This window comes from Aythya ferina (assembly GCF_964211825.1).
Source record: "Aythya ferina genome assembly, chromosome: 3".
Classification (NCBI taxonomy): Eukaryota; Metazoa; Chordata; class Aves; order Anseriformes; family Anatidae; genus Aythya; species Aythya ferina.
Genome location: NC_140298.1, coordinates 87,388,431 through 87,403,482, shown reverse-complemented (window position 1 = coordinate 87,403,482; position 15,052 = coordinate 87,388,431). Strand labels below are relative to the sequence as shown.

The 15,052-nt window shown below is 37.7% G+C and overlaps 1 protein-coding gene across 1 annotated transcript in view; it reads left to right on the top strand.

Moving 5' to 3' along the window:
* Window positions 1-15,052, top strand: part of CD109 (CD109 molecule) — an 80,788-nt gene that overhangs the window by 48,683 nt on the left and 17,053 nt on the right. Inside the window, exons 22-29 of the mRNA XM_084514911.1 lie at window positions 195-339; window positions 1,496-1,672; window positions 5,756-5,837; window positions 7,995-8,223; window positions 8,751-8,916; window positions 9,948-10,138; window positions 12,678-12,833; window positions 12,923-12,988. Coding sequence (XP_084371037.1) covers window positions 195-339; window positions 1,496-1,672; window positions 5,756-5,837; window positions 7,995-8,223; window positions 8,751-8,916; window positions 9,948-10,138; window positions 12,678-12,833; window positions 12,923-12,988 — 1,212 coding nt within the window. The remainder of the gene's footprint in view (window positions 1-194; window positions 340-1,495; window positions 1,673-5,755; window positions 5,838-7,994; window positions 8,224-8,750; window positions 8,917-9,947; window positions 10,139-12,677; window positions 12,834-12,922; window positions 12,989-15,052) is intronic.

Below are 15,052 nucleotides of genomic sequence, written 5' to 3'. Positions count from 1 at the left end.
GGTTTTTATAGTTTTTCTGTGTCACTTCAGACAGGCCAATAGCTCAAGTTCTTGATGTGTTAGGAAGCAGTGCAAAATACCTAACAGAGCTTCAGGTGTCTCAGCACTGTAAACATATAGTCCCAATCCAAAAAGCTGCAAACTGTTGGAAGTTACAACAATCCTCTCTGTTTTTTTTTTTTTTTTTTTGATAGGCTGAAGGATTGGAACAGACATATTCTCAGACACTCCTTTTGGATTTAACTGGGAGTAAACCACGAGCAGTGTCAAATACTTTGGATTTCGCTTTTCCTTCTGATGTTGTAAGTGGCAGTGAGAGAGTGCAGGTCACTGCAGTTGGTAAGGATTATTTTGTTTTGTTTCCATCTTTATTATTTGTTGGTCAGCTGTTTTTTGTTGTTGTTTTAAGAATAGTTTGTTGCCTACTAGGCTTTTGCTGAACTCAGCTAGTACCTAAGATAGAGCATGAAGGTACAGCATGCCACTACCACTACTTTTGAGAGTGTAGGGTATCTGTATTGCATATAGTTGTGGAAGGATGGGTCTTCATTAGCAGTGTTTAGCAAATGTAATATCATTTTGCAAATTATGGCATGGTCACCAAATTTAACATGTGTTCATAATCCAGGTGCTGGTACCTCCTGCACTGCAGTCAGAGGTGCTTTTTAAAGAACTGAGCAATTGCCAGTAGTTACTGGAAGCACTAAACTCTGTCAAGTAGACCGGGTGGGGTAGATGTTCTGAGCTAACACACCAGGATTTTACAGAGCTTCTCTCAGATCTCCTACTAAAAGATCTTCTAAGACTTTGCCCTATATGGTTGTTGCTTTATAGTTTTTTCAGGAACTGCGTTAATTTTGATTTAACTGCTCTGGGCTGAATCATTAGTTCAAATTCATTTTTCATTGTGCATTGGATGAAACATAAAAAGACTGTATAGACGGAGTGTGTTATTCATTTTGTTTATTTCATTTACAGTGGTATGATATTGACTGTCCTTTTTCAGAGTTGGAGAGGGGGTCAGATTTTAATAATGAAGGTCCTGCAAACTTTGCTAGTTTTGTGTTTTAATTCTACTTATCTGTAGAATACAACTTAAAACTCAGCTGATAGTTGGTCCTTGTGACTTCTAGGCTTTGATAACCCTGGATGAGAATAGAAATACAGGACATTTGAAATATGTGCAATTACTGTAACACTATCCTAGAGAAAATAACTTTTGGCTTTTTAAAACGGTGTCTGTTTGAAATTATCCTGTAGCTGGGAAGGTCAGGAAAGCTCTGAGGGGAGATTGGTCAGTGGGCAAAAAGCTGACGAGAAGACTGTTTACGCGGTTAATGAAGTTTTCTGCCTGATTAGTGGTGTTTAGTACATACATTTCCAATGTATCATGTTTTCTCCCAGTATAGCTGATACTACCCTTTATGTGTTACGCATACATTCATTTGCTTTAAGGCTAAATTTATTTGCATTAAACTTTAATTTTATCTTTCAGGTGATTTACTCGGGCCTTCTATCAATGGTTTGTCATCATTGATTAAGATGCCTTATGGCTGTGGTGAACAGAATATGATCAATTTTGCTCCAAATGTATATATTTTGCAATACCTCACTAAAACTGGGCAGCTGAGAGAGGATATTAAATCAAAAGCTGTATCATTTATGAGAAAAGGTGTGTATGCTTAAAAAAAAGATATTATCTTTTGCTAGTAAGAATTTTTAAAAATCTGTCTGTGACTTTGCATTTGGTATTTGAAATCCTGTTCTGTTGTGTTGTGCAGACTGGAAGAAAAACTCATCTTTTTCTTTCTTCTCTTTCTTCTGAGATGATAGAATTAAATAGCAAACAATTTTATTTACAAGGACAAGTTTACTCTGAAAATTTTTATATAGCTGCTGTTCAGAGGGAAACTGCATTTTAGAAGGCAATTCATGTAGCTTTCCTTGGGGGGTTGCTATCTCTCCTTGAATAAAACCATGTGTGAGCAAACATTTCTGATCACTGCTTTAGGCAGAGAAAGTGAAAACCAGTCAGTGGTTAGAGTGACCCATAGTCATCCCATGTTTATATTTGTCCTCAGTGACAGCATGCACATCCTTCCATGTCCTTGCAGACCTCAAGGAAAGATGCTTGCTCAGGTGACTGGTGTTTGCCCATCCAAGTTTTAGACTTGGTCAGAATTGAACTCTGTGCTGCAAATTAAAAACTGGAAAACTGTAGTTGGAAATGGTTATATAATTTAACCTTGAAATACTTCAGGGCATCATCAAGTGTGTTGAGCATAGCTGTGCAAGGAAGCATGCTTTCTTGTGCCTTCTGGGTAAGATGGAATATGAGATATACCACCCTGACCATGTGGCACCCAACATGCTGAGTGTTGCTTACAGAGAGGAATGAGATGATCCTCATCTGAGCTACACCCCTACTAAGGCAGAATGATGATATTTTCAGATTTTTTTTTCCTCTCTGTAAGTCTGATTTTTTTTTTTTAATGATGTTGAAATTTTCCTTGGAGAAAACACATTTCAAAATAAATTTTCCTTTCATCAAGAACCCAATTTTGTGTCAAAACTAGTCAAATGCATTTTTTAAACCCTTCCTACTACACTGTTTAGTTGAAAAATAAGAAAAAAGACATGTTATGTAAACAGCTACACTGAAGTGTGTAAGCAATCTACCACTCTTTGAAGATTGAGTTGTACTGCCATAATTTCCTGAAGTTTTCCAGTAAGAGATTTACAAAAGTTATTTTAAAGCAAGTGAAAGCTATAGGATTAAATGTTACTCATATGCAAAGCATTGTGTTACTCAGATTTTTCCCAGGCTTTTGAGTTTAGGTACATGTTCTTAACACTGTGGTAGCCAAAGAAAAATACAGGGAAATATTTGTAACTTTAAGATAAAAAATAAAATATTTGTAACCTTAAGATAAAAAAGAACAGTGATTTAAACATCATTTTTTTCTTCATCTTTACAACTGATTTCAGTTGTTGCACTGGTTCATTTAAACGCATTAGTAAAGAACTTTATCTTTAGTTTGAGTTGCAACTTTTCATAAGCTCCATTTTTGAAAGTATTGTCATGTAGTTTAATTTAAAACAGACTTTATTTCATATGTCAAAATCCACTAAATATTTGAAACAGTGACCTCATAATCTGAAATAAATATACTAATTTTAAGATTAGATGTTAATCGTGGGAAGGAAACATAGCTAGCAGTAGTTGCTTTTCTTTTACCAGATTTTGTTTACCTAGAGCAAAGGCAATGCAAAATAGCTGTCTTTAAAAACAAACAAACAAAAAACTATTTCAGTTGTGGAAATTATAGATCCTGGCTTGAAATCACTTCAGAATTAAAAAAAAACAAACCAACAACAAACTGGTTGGTCTGAAAACTTTGGTGCTAGACACGGGCAAGCACTGAGTTGGAACAATATTTTCGAACTGTTTGAAATGTAAGACCTTTTAGTCCTTCGCATATTTCTGAAGTCCTTTCCATCCTGATGTACGCCTCTTTTAGCCTGGCTCCGCTAGTCTCCTACATCTTTTGGGTTTCAGCCAGTCCTCTGGGAGTATTAGAGTACATCTTCATAATAGGATCCTTCTTTGCCTTGCCTTTCCAGTTGTATGTGTTGACATTTGAAGTATCATTTTTCACGTCTGATTGAGTGTCCATTGGAACAAACATGGGGGTTCACAGCCCTCAGATCTATTGTTTCAGCATTTTTGCAGACATCCCTGTGTTAGATACTCGTGTTTGAAGATTTTTGCGTGACTGCAAGGGGCTTGGCGTTAAGAAGAAAGCAAAGGGAGTGTAAGAAATAGCTGTCCTTCTTCTGGTTCTGCTCATCTTTCCATTCCTGCTCAATCCTAGTAAATTCTGAGATAAATTTATTTTTGTGCAATGGCTGCTCAGAAGTATTTGTAAGCTGTTGGTCTTAGTTCAGTGCTTTTACACCACTGGTGGCTATAATCCTTATTTCTGTGTATTGCCTGCTCTGTGAAGAAACAGAAGACCTCACCTTTTGGGCCTTGCAGTCAGGTATTTTTGAAGAGGAAGTAATCTGTATATATACATATATTTGCGTTCCTTGTGGCACGTTATTTTGAGGTTAAAACTTTGACAGCAGCTTTTGCCACTTAATTCCTTTTTCCTCCTACTTAAGAATTCTTGACTTCTCAAGATCGCTAACTGAGATGACAAATTCCTCTGTCTGGGGAGGATTCACCCATTTTAATGATGTAATTAACCAGTGTTGTTGTGCTAAATACATTTAAAAAATGTTTAAGTGGGAAGTTGTAATTTCAAACACTTCTAAAGAGACAAAAACTAAACTTGATACCACTGGGGTAATAGTTTACAGGGGAAGCCGTACTGGTATAATGTAGCAGTACAGGCTCATATATTTATATTTCCTCTTCAATAGAGAGACCTTGAGTTCATCTTATGTCATAACAAAGACTGAGGGACCAGGGCATTTGTTCCTCAGTAATTACAGTTGTGGTTCACACAGTGTCTGTATTCAGGGTAGTACGTAAGCAAGTGATAAATCCTTTTATCAATAAAAGCAAAGAAAATGTTGTAGGTAATGGTTTTAGCTGGATGGGTCTTATAGGGCCTGTTAGTAAAGATAACAAGTATTTGCTCTCCTTCCTTTCTGTAGGACTTAATGATGCATATGTCTTTATAAAACCTTGCTTGAGGCTTTTTCTTCTGCCTGACTGGTTCGGTATTCTGTATGAACGTCAGGTGTTAAACTAATGAATATTGTTTCTTAATTATAATAGCCAAAATAGTACAGCCATGAAATAAAAAAGGGGGGGGGGGAGGGAGATAAAAAGGCATCTCGTCAAATGCTATTAATAGATATGGTTGTTGTTCTTGACACACAAATGGCAAGCAAAATGTAGGGTAAGGAAGGTTTTACGAATCAGAGACTATGGTGAGTAGCATATTTTAGGGAGCTCTTTCTTTGGAACATTAACAAATGCTGGTTCTGCACTGAAGTCAGCTGTTGAGTAAGGACACTGCTGCTGGTCATGAGCAACTAGTAAGCCTCTGTGACTCTTCTATGATAGATGTTCAGCAGTCAGGAGAAAGCTACATTTGGTCTGGATACTGAGGAATCTTTGGATGCTGCTTAACCAGGTACCCCCCCCCCCCGGAAGCCCTTTTGGTTACTGCTGAGTGTTTCACTCTTTTTCAGAAAGGCCTCTTCCAGTGTGCTTCTTTGATAGCTTTGACCAAAGCAAGTTGCTGAAAGGGTCTGTTTTTCAGCAGCATTTGTAGCTGTGCCCATGCCCTTCCAGTTGGAAAATACTTAATTTTTGCTTCTCTGTTTTGCTGGGGAAAATAGAGCATTTCTTTAGGTGCATGATTTCAGTGCCTCAGCACTTTGGTGACCTGAGCTCTGTAGCTGCTGCTCTGGTCTGCACTCACTGCTGTCCTGCTGGAGCCACTGAGTTACTTGGGAACAGGTCTCTACCTTGTACTGTGCCGTCTGGGTGGCAGACCAGTGGGAATGGAAGTCACCTAGGTCTATTTTTGTAGATAGATCCTTTGTGTTACAGTGATCCACTTTCTTGTAGTCTTCTGCACTGTTCTGTATGTTTCTATGTATTTGGGAGATATTTTATGAAATATTTATTCAAGCACTGCTCTCCACAGCCTTAGAAAATGCCTTGCTTCATGTCAGCAGGAGGTTTGTACGGGAACCCATGTGTTCAATACCTGTCTCTGCTCTTTCACTGCAGGTTACCAAAGAGAGCTGCTTTTCCAGAGGGAAGATGGCTCTTTTAGTGCCTTTGGAAATGAAGATCCCTCTGGGAGCACATGGTAAGTAGTTCTGCCAGATTGACTTTGGAATTTGAGTATTTGAGATATTTTCCCTAAGACTAAAATTTTTTGTGAGGCTGGTAAAAGTTTCCAGCTGTATTAGCCCTCTGCCTGGTTTTCATTAGGTGTTTAGGCCAACTCTAAGGTCATTTCACTGAACAGCATGCTGTCAAGGCCATTATTAGGGCAAGGCTTTTTAATTTTGCAAAAGACAAATGATGAATTATTTTATCCATGGGAATAGCTGAATGAAATGCTTTGAGATGTTCTGTTGGAGAGGACAGCTTACCAGCATGGAGAAAACTTAAAACTGCTTTGGAAAAAAAGTGAATTAAGGCTACTCAGAGCTTGGCTTCTTGCTACAACAAAGAGTGAAATGTGGCTAACTGTGCAAAAGCAGAATGGTGATTGGATGTTTAAATCACTGCTGCAGGCTCTCGGGTATCCAGAGCTGTTAAGTGGTTGAAACACACTCCAGTTTTATTCTCTAGTGCGACATATTTACTAGTATGTTAAGAAAGTGCCCAGGCATATTCCTGTACCCAGGAATTTAATTCCCGTTACCGTTTAATTATTAGCATAGTTCCTGTCAGCCTTCCAGACCCTGACACCCTCTTAACACCTTTTCAGTTATTCCTGCACCTGGTCCAGGAGTTAACGCACTGCAAGGTCCATGCCCATGCAGCACTTGCATTCAGCAACCCTGGTTTGGAAAGTAGTGGGTTTCACTGGTCTAGCTACAACTTAATTGGCACTAGATGTCTTCAGTAGCCAGAAGCAAATTCTGAGGATGTCAGACTTAGTAATATAGATGTGTCTCATCTGTCCAATTGCTCTAAGGATTTTGAACAACAGAGCATACTGATTCTGCCTGCTTAAGAACCAGTATCTAGGAGATTCTTCCCTAGCAGGCAAAAGCGTCATAGACTCACCGTTACTCCTCTAGTATAAAGATGTATGTATGTATGTATGTATTATGTATAAAGACATAAGGAAGTGGAACTACTTTAAGTGCTGTATAGGTGACTCCACAGAGAACCCAGAGCTTGGTCTGAAAGTTTTTTTCTGTTGCTTTCCTTGAAGGAAGAACAACAATAATGGCATAGCTTATTCTTGCAGTTGACTGAAACCATTTAGGGCTCAGTCATCGTCATTGCTTCAAATAGATTTTCAGTTTTCTCCATACTGGAGGCTGAGGATTCTATGAGACATTCCCTGTGGGGTGAACAGAGCTACTGATGATAAAAAAAAATAAATATAAAAAAAATTGTCCTGCTTGCATCTTAATACACCTCCTTTTCTGAGACTGTAAAACTCTTTTCAGTGCTGAATTTCACCTTAAGAAACATTATAAGAAACTATAAGAAACTTATAGTAAGCATAGTAGTGGAAGCTAGATAGATAAATAGATAGAGACAAGTTCCAGCACTTTGTTTAGCTAATCCACATTTGGTTAGTTTAAATGTACTTATGTGCTTCAGCCAACTTCAAATAGAACTGTTCCAATTACTCTGCCGCTGATCCAGTCCCTCATCTGGAGTCAGTGAGCATCTTTCTTTGACTTCATTGGGGTTTATCTTAGACTAGGTACTGATGGACTGTAAAATGAAGATAATTTATCTCCATTGGCAACCCTGGCACTTACATGGTGCGGTGACAGGTTACGTGAATAAGCATTTAGCAAAGAAAGGAGTCAAAGCAGAACTTCAGATTATTGACGAATTAAACAAGGGTTGTTTCGATGATGTCATTGCAGGGATAATTGTGATAACTACCATCACACTTATAACTGCATTACTGTTAACTATGCCTTTGCCACTTTAGCCGTGCAACAGAAGGCAGGAGAGAAACATTTGAATAAAGTTAAACAAATGCTGGAAGAGACTTGGATAAACAAAGATAAACAGAGTCTTGGAGCCTATATTCGGTGCTTATTTTTGAAACATAACAGCTGCAAAAGGGATTATCTTTAGGAACAAGGAAATAGCTTCATTTTTTGTGGATTAAGCTTAGTCTACTTTCTTGTCTGGTTGAAGCATGTAGTTTCCTCTGTGCTTAAAGGTGTGTATAGAATACCTCACTATATTCTTACGTCATGTTAGCAGAAGCTGTAAGATGTTGCTAATTTTGTCCTATTTAATTAACCTTTTCCCCAAGGTTATCAGCATTTGTATTAAGATGTTTCCTTCAAGCTCATCCATTCATAGATATTGACCAAGATGTACTCATGGATACAGCTAAATGGATTGTCCGGCATCAGAAATTAAATGGAGAATTTCAGGAGCCTGGCAAAGTGTTACACAGTGACCTCCAAGGAGGCACCAATAATCCAGTCACTCTCACAGCGTACGTCATGTCATCCCTTCTAGGGTTCTCAGATAAACAGGTATTGGAACTCATAAATGGAATTTATAGTTCCTGAAATACTTCATAAACTGTCATACTGCCTGGCAAACACCTGGTAGTGTAAAGAAATAGAGGAACATCTGAGTAGAGACAAAACTTAACCTGATTTGGTAAAACTTGCCTGTACTTTGGCTTACTACTTAAGACAATACAAAGTTGTGCTGTGAGGCCATCCAATTTTGTGTACCTTTGCAAAATCTAAAGACAATTGCTTTTAGCAAGAATATTATCATGTCTTCAGTCCAAGAATTTAAAAAGCAATTTACAGGGGGAACTATCCTTAGAGATGTTAAGTCATTCAGTTGATTTAATTGAGATTACTCATGTTCATAAAAGTGCCAGATCAAAAGGTTTGCCTCTGGGGTTCATGTCTGTGACTCTGAAAGAGATTTTCAGTATTTGGTTGCTTGAAGATAGTAATGCTTCTATTCCTCTACAAGTTTTTCCTTTATGTTGTAATATGTATTTTATTAATCGTATATTCTTCAATGTGATCTTCATTTTCAGCATGCTTATGTTATCAAGAGTGCTACAAACTATCTAGAAGATAAATTACAAGAAGGTATTTCGGATAATTATACCTTGGCACTTGTGACATATGCATTGTCATGGGCCAAAAGTACAAAAGCCAAGGAAGCCCTGAGTATACTGAATGAGAGAGCAGAACACCAAGGTATTGCACAATAGTCTTCAACATTTGTATAGATGGACATTCTTCAATTTGAAAAATATCTGTCATATATTTACAGCTGCATATGGAATTAAAGAGAATCTTCTGGATTCAGATATATTTTGAGCTTGGCATATATAACAGACTAGGAACTTCTGGAAAGCTTTAATGAAAAGTGTCCATAAATGAATGACAATTCACAGCAAATCTAGGCCTTCCAGTTTTAAGTACAGCAGCCTTGATGGGAGTACCATGATGCTGTCAAAGAACATTACTTGTCGGTTGTAAGATCCTTGTGGGTGGTTAGTTGAAATCAGTATTGGAATGAAGAGATGAAGGATTGGACTTCCCATGAGCTGGTATGGAGGTGTATTGCACTTTCTGTAGTGACCAGTCATCTGATCACATTTAGCCTCTTCTGAGTTCAACATGACTGAGTTTTGTTTCCTGTTTTGGTGGAAGAACAGACCATATGGCGCATAGTATATCAAAGCTTTGGGTTGAAAATAGTAACTATCCTCTTGAAAAACCTGAAGGAATTCATGTTCTAGACTAGAACCTGAGCCTCTAGAGTGTCCTTCCATCTTTACTGTGTTAGGCTTTTCAGTCAGTCACTTTTGGGAAGGGGGGATTTGCGCTTCACTCAGAGACAAGTCCTAGTGGGCAGTCATAATGTTTGAAGTTCTTTCTCTAGTGGGTACCCCAGCAATGAGGTGGCTTTTCTACAAGGGCTCATTTACTTCAGGCTCACAACAGGAAGGGTTCACACGGTAAAGTTCACTGAAATCAGTGGGAGTGACTATTTGGACTCCAGCTTTCTTTGTACCTATATTCAGCAACCTCTGAGGAAGTGCTTAAATTAGTCCTTTACTGGACATGCAATTCACTTAATTCACTTAATTTTAAATTCACATAATTTTAAAGAACACTGCTAAATCCAGTATGTAAGCGGAAGTTAACTCTTAAATAAATCTTTCCCAGAAGTCCAAAGACTTCAGTCTGTGAATCTGGGGTTATTTTGGTTTATTTTTCAGGAGAATTTCGTTTCTGGATAACACCCGCTTCTGAGATGTCTGATTCATGGCAGCCACGGTCCATTGATATCGAACTTGCAGCATATGCTTTGCTGTCACACTTTCATCAAGACAGGTTAGAAGAGGGGATCCCTATTATGAAGTGGTTAAGTCAGCAAAGAAATCATCTGGGAGGATTTTCTTCTACTCAGGTAATATCTTGCTCAAGATGCTTTGTAGTACTTTGTGAATAAGCACTATATACATATATATATATATTTTTTTTTTAAATAGCTATTACTGTTTTGTTTTTAAATAGTGATTACTGAGTTTTGTTTTGCTGTAACAGCCTTGGTTACACGCATATTTGCATTCTTTGCAGGATTGGCATCTTAAACCTAGACTACCAATTTTAGTAATTTGGCAAGTATAATAATAATAATAATAATATATAAAAAAAAAACACAACAGAATTAAAGGATCACCTTGATTGTTTAAAATACTAAAACCCAAAGATGTTAAGTTAAGAAGAAGTGATGCCTGTGGAAAAAAGAGTTGTTCAGACTTTCCAAGCAAGTGTGATAAATATCTGTGCTTATGTTTCTTCCAAGGAGAGAAACATCTTTCTATTCTTTCCATATGTGGGTCTACAAACTCCTGAAAGGCTATTCGCTAAGATAAGACAGGGGAATGGGTTTTAGAGGAACAGCCTAACCTAGTGCCTTTGTTGGCAGTTGGTCTGAACTTCATAATATGCTGTGTCCTCATTATTACACAGAATTTTGATGGGCCATGAAATTTGGAAGATCTTCGTTATCTCCAGGAGGTTTCTGTGTTATTGAAACCACATCTTGTAAGCTGTGCTGGCATCCAGAAAATTTATATTACTTTGGATTGCATTACTTTAAACTTGCTTTTAAATTAACTACAAATGCTGGTCACAATAAAATGTCACACATCATCATACTGCTTGGTACCATTCTGTACAGGCTATTCTTCCTTATTTTCATATGTCAGTATTAATCTGAAAGAAAATAGTTCTATTAAATAAAATGTAATTTAAGAACCAGCCTGGCTCCCCGGAGGTTCTAGTATTTTCCTAATGTGTTAATTGTTGCTTATTATTTGAAGAGACTGATTGAAATACTGAATTGTTGGAAGAGCTTTCCTCTAATTCTCCAGAAATTGTTTTTACTTGAAAGTTTGAAACTCTAGCAGTGTATCATTTGCCCCTGAGGGTGAAATTAAAAAATGAATTTAATCCTTTTGTTTTTCTATAATCTAAACTATTTTGATTTCAAAATTACTCTAAATGTCTCTGTGGATGCCTTGTTTAATTTGTGGAAATGACCCCATACTTTTTTTTTTTTAACTGCTAAGATTGCTTTAAAAATGTTTGGAGTGTTTTCTTGCATGGGTTTATTATATTAGAAACTTAATATATTGTTAAACAATAAGGAAGAAAGTAATCAATTGCATGTGTGATATATTATAAGTCTGGGTATCATAACACACTGTAATTTGTGTACCTGGTATAACTTACCATGAATTTGCCATGGAGATTTTTTGCTTTATAATGCTTTCAATGTTGGGACATGAAATTATGTATATTTCATGTATATACAGGAATACAAGCCATACAACAAATAACATACATGTGAGTGCAGATATACACAAATTATGTAAAGCCTTTTGTTGTTGAGCAAGAGGGTCCTATGCGTCTGGCCTGAGATCCTATTTCCTAACTTTTATGTTAAGAGTTTTATGTTAACATCTTGAACGCTGACTGAATTAAAGGAAAGAAATGGAAATGTGACAAATTTAAGGACTTGGAAAGGGAACTTCAAGGTATCCTTTGATCTCCACAATTTAGGTAAGGGTAGGCTTGTTGCTACTTTCAGATGTTTAAAATGGGATTCTCCAACAAGATCTTGCAGCTCTTTAGATCTATAAGATTGATCAGATATGTAAATCTGATAGGTTGCTGTAACTTCTTTCACTCCAATATGAAAGTATACAAACTGCAAAAATCTCAGAAAAATATTAGAAATGCATAGTTGATTTTGTATTTTTTTTCTTCAGAAAATAGCATGTCAAATACTGTAATGTTAAAATTCTCATCCACTAAGCCATGCTGAACCAATTGCTCAAAAACTGACTCTTATGTTCAAAACCTGGAAAATTAAGACTGCAATCAGACATAAAGATAAATAAAAGAGAATTATATATACATATATATGTTTATAAACATATTATCCTTTTTAAAATAAATATTGGTAGTTTTTCAGATGTATAGCTTTTGCTTCAGTCATCAAGGTATCCTGAAAAATTGCTGTGAAGTACTGGATATTTAATGCTTCATCATTGCATATGTCTGTAAAACAGCAGAATCATTACTTCCTTCACTAGCTTTCTCCTCAGTCTGGATGGTGCCTGATTCTGACTGTTATGTCTATCAGGGTGTTGGGTCTTCCGTATAGCTTGCACGAAGCTCCCTTCGCTGGCTCCCACCACATTCTCCATTGCAAGTCATGGTGTCTAATCATTGCCCTGTGTTGTTGTCCCTCTTCTGCACTGGGATCCTTCACGCCAGTGGAATCCCAGTGGAGATGTGGATGTAGGTGTATGAAGACTCCAGTATAGTCAACAAAAGGAGCAAGAAGGAAGCATGAACTCTTACAGGCATGGCCCATACAGTTCACTGTGCAGAGTTCTTCTGTTTAACACTGAAATATTTATTTCTCTCAACAGGACACTGTAGTAGCTCTGCAAGCCTTGAGTCTATTTGCAGCGCTCACCACTGCACACAAAACAGAGATGAATGTAACAGTGACAGCGCCTTCTTTGAAAACTCCAGAAGTATTTTCCATTGGTACTCAAAACCGCTTCCTGCTTCAGACCAAGGAGGTACTGTAGAAAGCGAGAAATGCCTTTGTAAAGCCTGCTGCCTGCAAGTGTTTTGAAAATACTGTTTTGCTCATCTGTCTTTCTTTTAGATTCCCCCTGTGCAACCAATGACAGTTACAGTTTCAGCGGAGGGAAGCGGGTTTGCTGTCTTTCAGGTATGCAGTTATTTTATCTAAAGATACACTCTCTAAAAAGAAGGTATCTATTTTGGAAGCTTTATTAAATATGTCAGTAAGAACAGTCTTCTGAAATGTCTTAAACCAATACCAAAGCACTTTCCTTCTTGAGAAATGCTGTGACCCTAATGTTATGTGAATGTGCATATTCACGTAATTGTGTATGCTGAATGGCTGGCCCTTTTAAGTGCTGTTGGATGATTGACAGTTTTGGAGCACTTTGTGGATCACAGTCATATCAAAATGACCCTGTCTTCCTGCGGAAATGCAGGGGTACTTTGTCAGTCACAAAGGCCATGGTAAAAAAAGGCCCATGGACAGCATGAGCATGCTACTAGCTATTAGAATTATTTTGATTTTGTTGAAGTAGAATGCAACAACAGTGGAAAAGCTAAAAATAAAAAAAAGGTATTACAGCCAGGTTTGCCAGCAATTTTTATGCTGCTCTGAAGTAGTATAAAAGAATCAAAGGATCCTGCAAACTGCCAATAGTACGTGCTTAGCATTAGCCAAAATGGCAAGACATCAGGAGGACATGGCAAAGAGTGGAAGGAGGTATAATGATCCCCTCTCTGCCAGTGCTGCAGAAGGCTGTTTTAGTGGTATAACTTCAAACATCTTTACTTATATTTAAACAAATTAAGCTGGGGTCAGCACATACTGTATTTTAAAATTAGCAAACCGTAAATAGGCGTTTTATGCATTTCAGCTGCTTGCTCTTTCCACATAACAGATTATGTTCTGAACAAATTTTGCCTTCGAAATTTTCCCTAACCTAATGAGAAATACCATAAGAGAAGAAGGCTGTATTGGATCTGACATGATCTTGACTAATGGGTCTGTTTTTCCCCATTGTATGATCTGTGATGAAGGCTTGGAACCACATGGGTGAAAGAGAAGACCTTTGAAAAACTACAGATAGTGCATGAATGTTAGTCTCTGAGCATGACAGAATTGCTCTATTACAAGTAAATAGATAAACTTACAGTTGCTGAGTCTAGCACAAAACAGGGCAGAGTTCCTACTGGACTCCTTCTACTCATACCTGGGAAAGCTGAACACAGGTCACCTTTAATGATCTCAAGGTTTTGTGCCTGGTTAGATTCCATCTCAAGTCCTTTCCTGTCCAACTTTCACTTCAGTGTTCCTATGCATCTGGAAAGCAAAAAGGCACGCTGATGGTTGTCTTTCATCCAAAAGCGTATTTGCCATTCATAAAGAAGCCATGACTACCTATCAGCAATGACCAGCAGCTGGAGCTATACCTCATTCATTCTGCACCGTTTTGCAAAACCCACAGCACCATAAACCCATACCCATGTTTATTCATTCCCTGAAGTGCAAATGATGTGTTCCGAAGAGTTCAGAAGTTCTGGCAGGTATCTTAGATTCAGGCCATTAGGCCAAAATAGGAATGAACATCTCAGCAGGACAGCATTTACACATCTGTCATTTCAAATTGTGTGTGTAGTGTAACAGAGCAGGGCTCCAGAACAGTTAAGATTACTTAACTAATAATTGTTGAGAAATACTCCCTGATGTTAGTTTTGTCATAAAAGCTGATCAGAAACCTTTCAGTGAATTGTTTCTTGCTGGAAAAGACTAATTTGTTGAAATGAGTGCCTTTTGTGGAAGCATTGGTTCCAATTAAGTTTTTGCCAGGAGGTGAATCACACATCCAAATCAGCATGTCTGATAAGGACCAAGCTGAGCTCTTCCACCTACAATAGTTAGCAGTTAACCCAGTGGTTAGTGGGCTCCTTGAGGGTGTATAGCACCATGGTTCAAGTTTCTGGTTTGTTGCATGAGCATGCAAACATAATCCCAAATAACTGGTGTTCAGGACCCAGCACCAGGTTACCATCTTCATTCAGGTCACTGTGCTGTTGCCTTTTTTGCTTTGCAGCTTTGGGGCAGAAATAGTGTGACTTGATTCAAAATATTGTACTTAACACGCTGGAGTAGTTTCTCCAAAAACTTTTCTTAGCTGGGACCAATTCTTTCCTTCTGCTTCCTTTGGCAGGTCTGGTATTCTAAAATAAA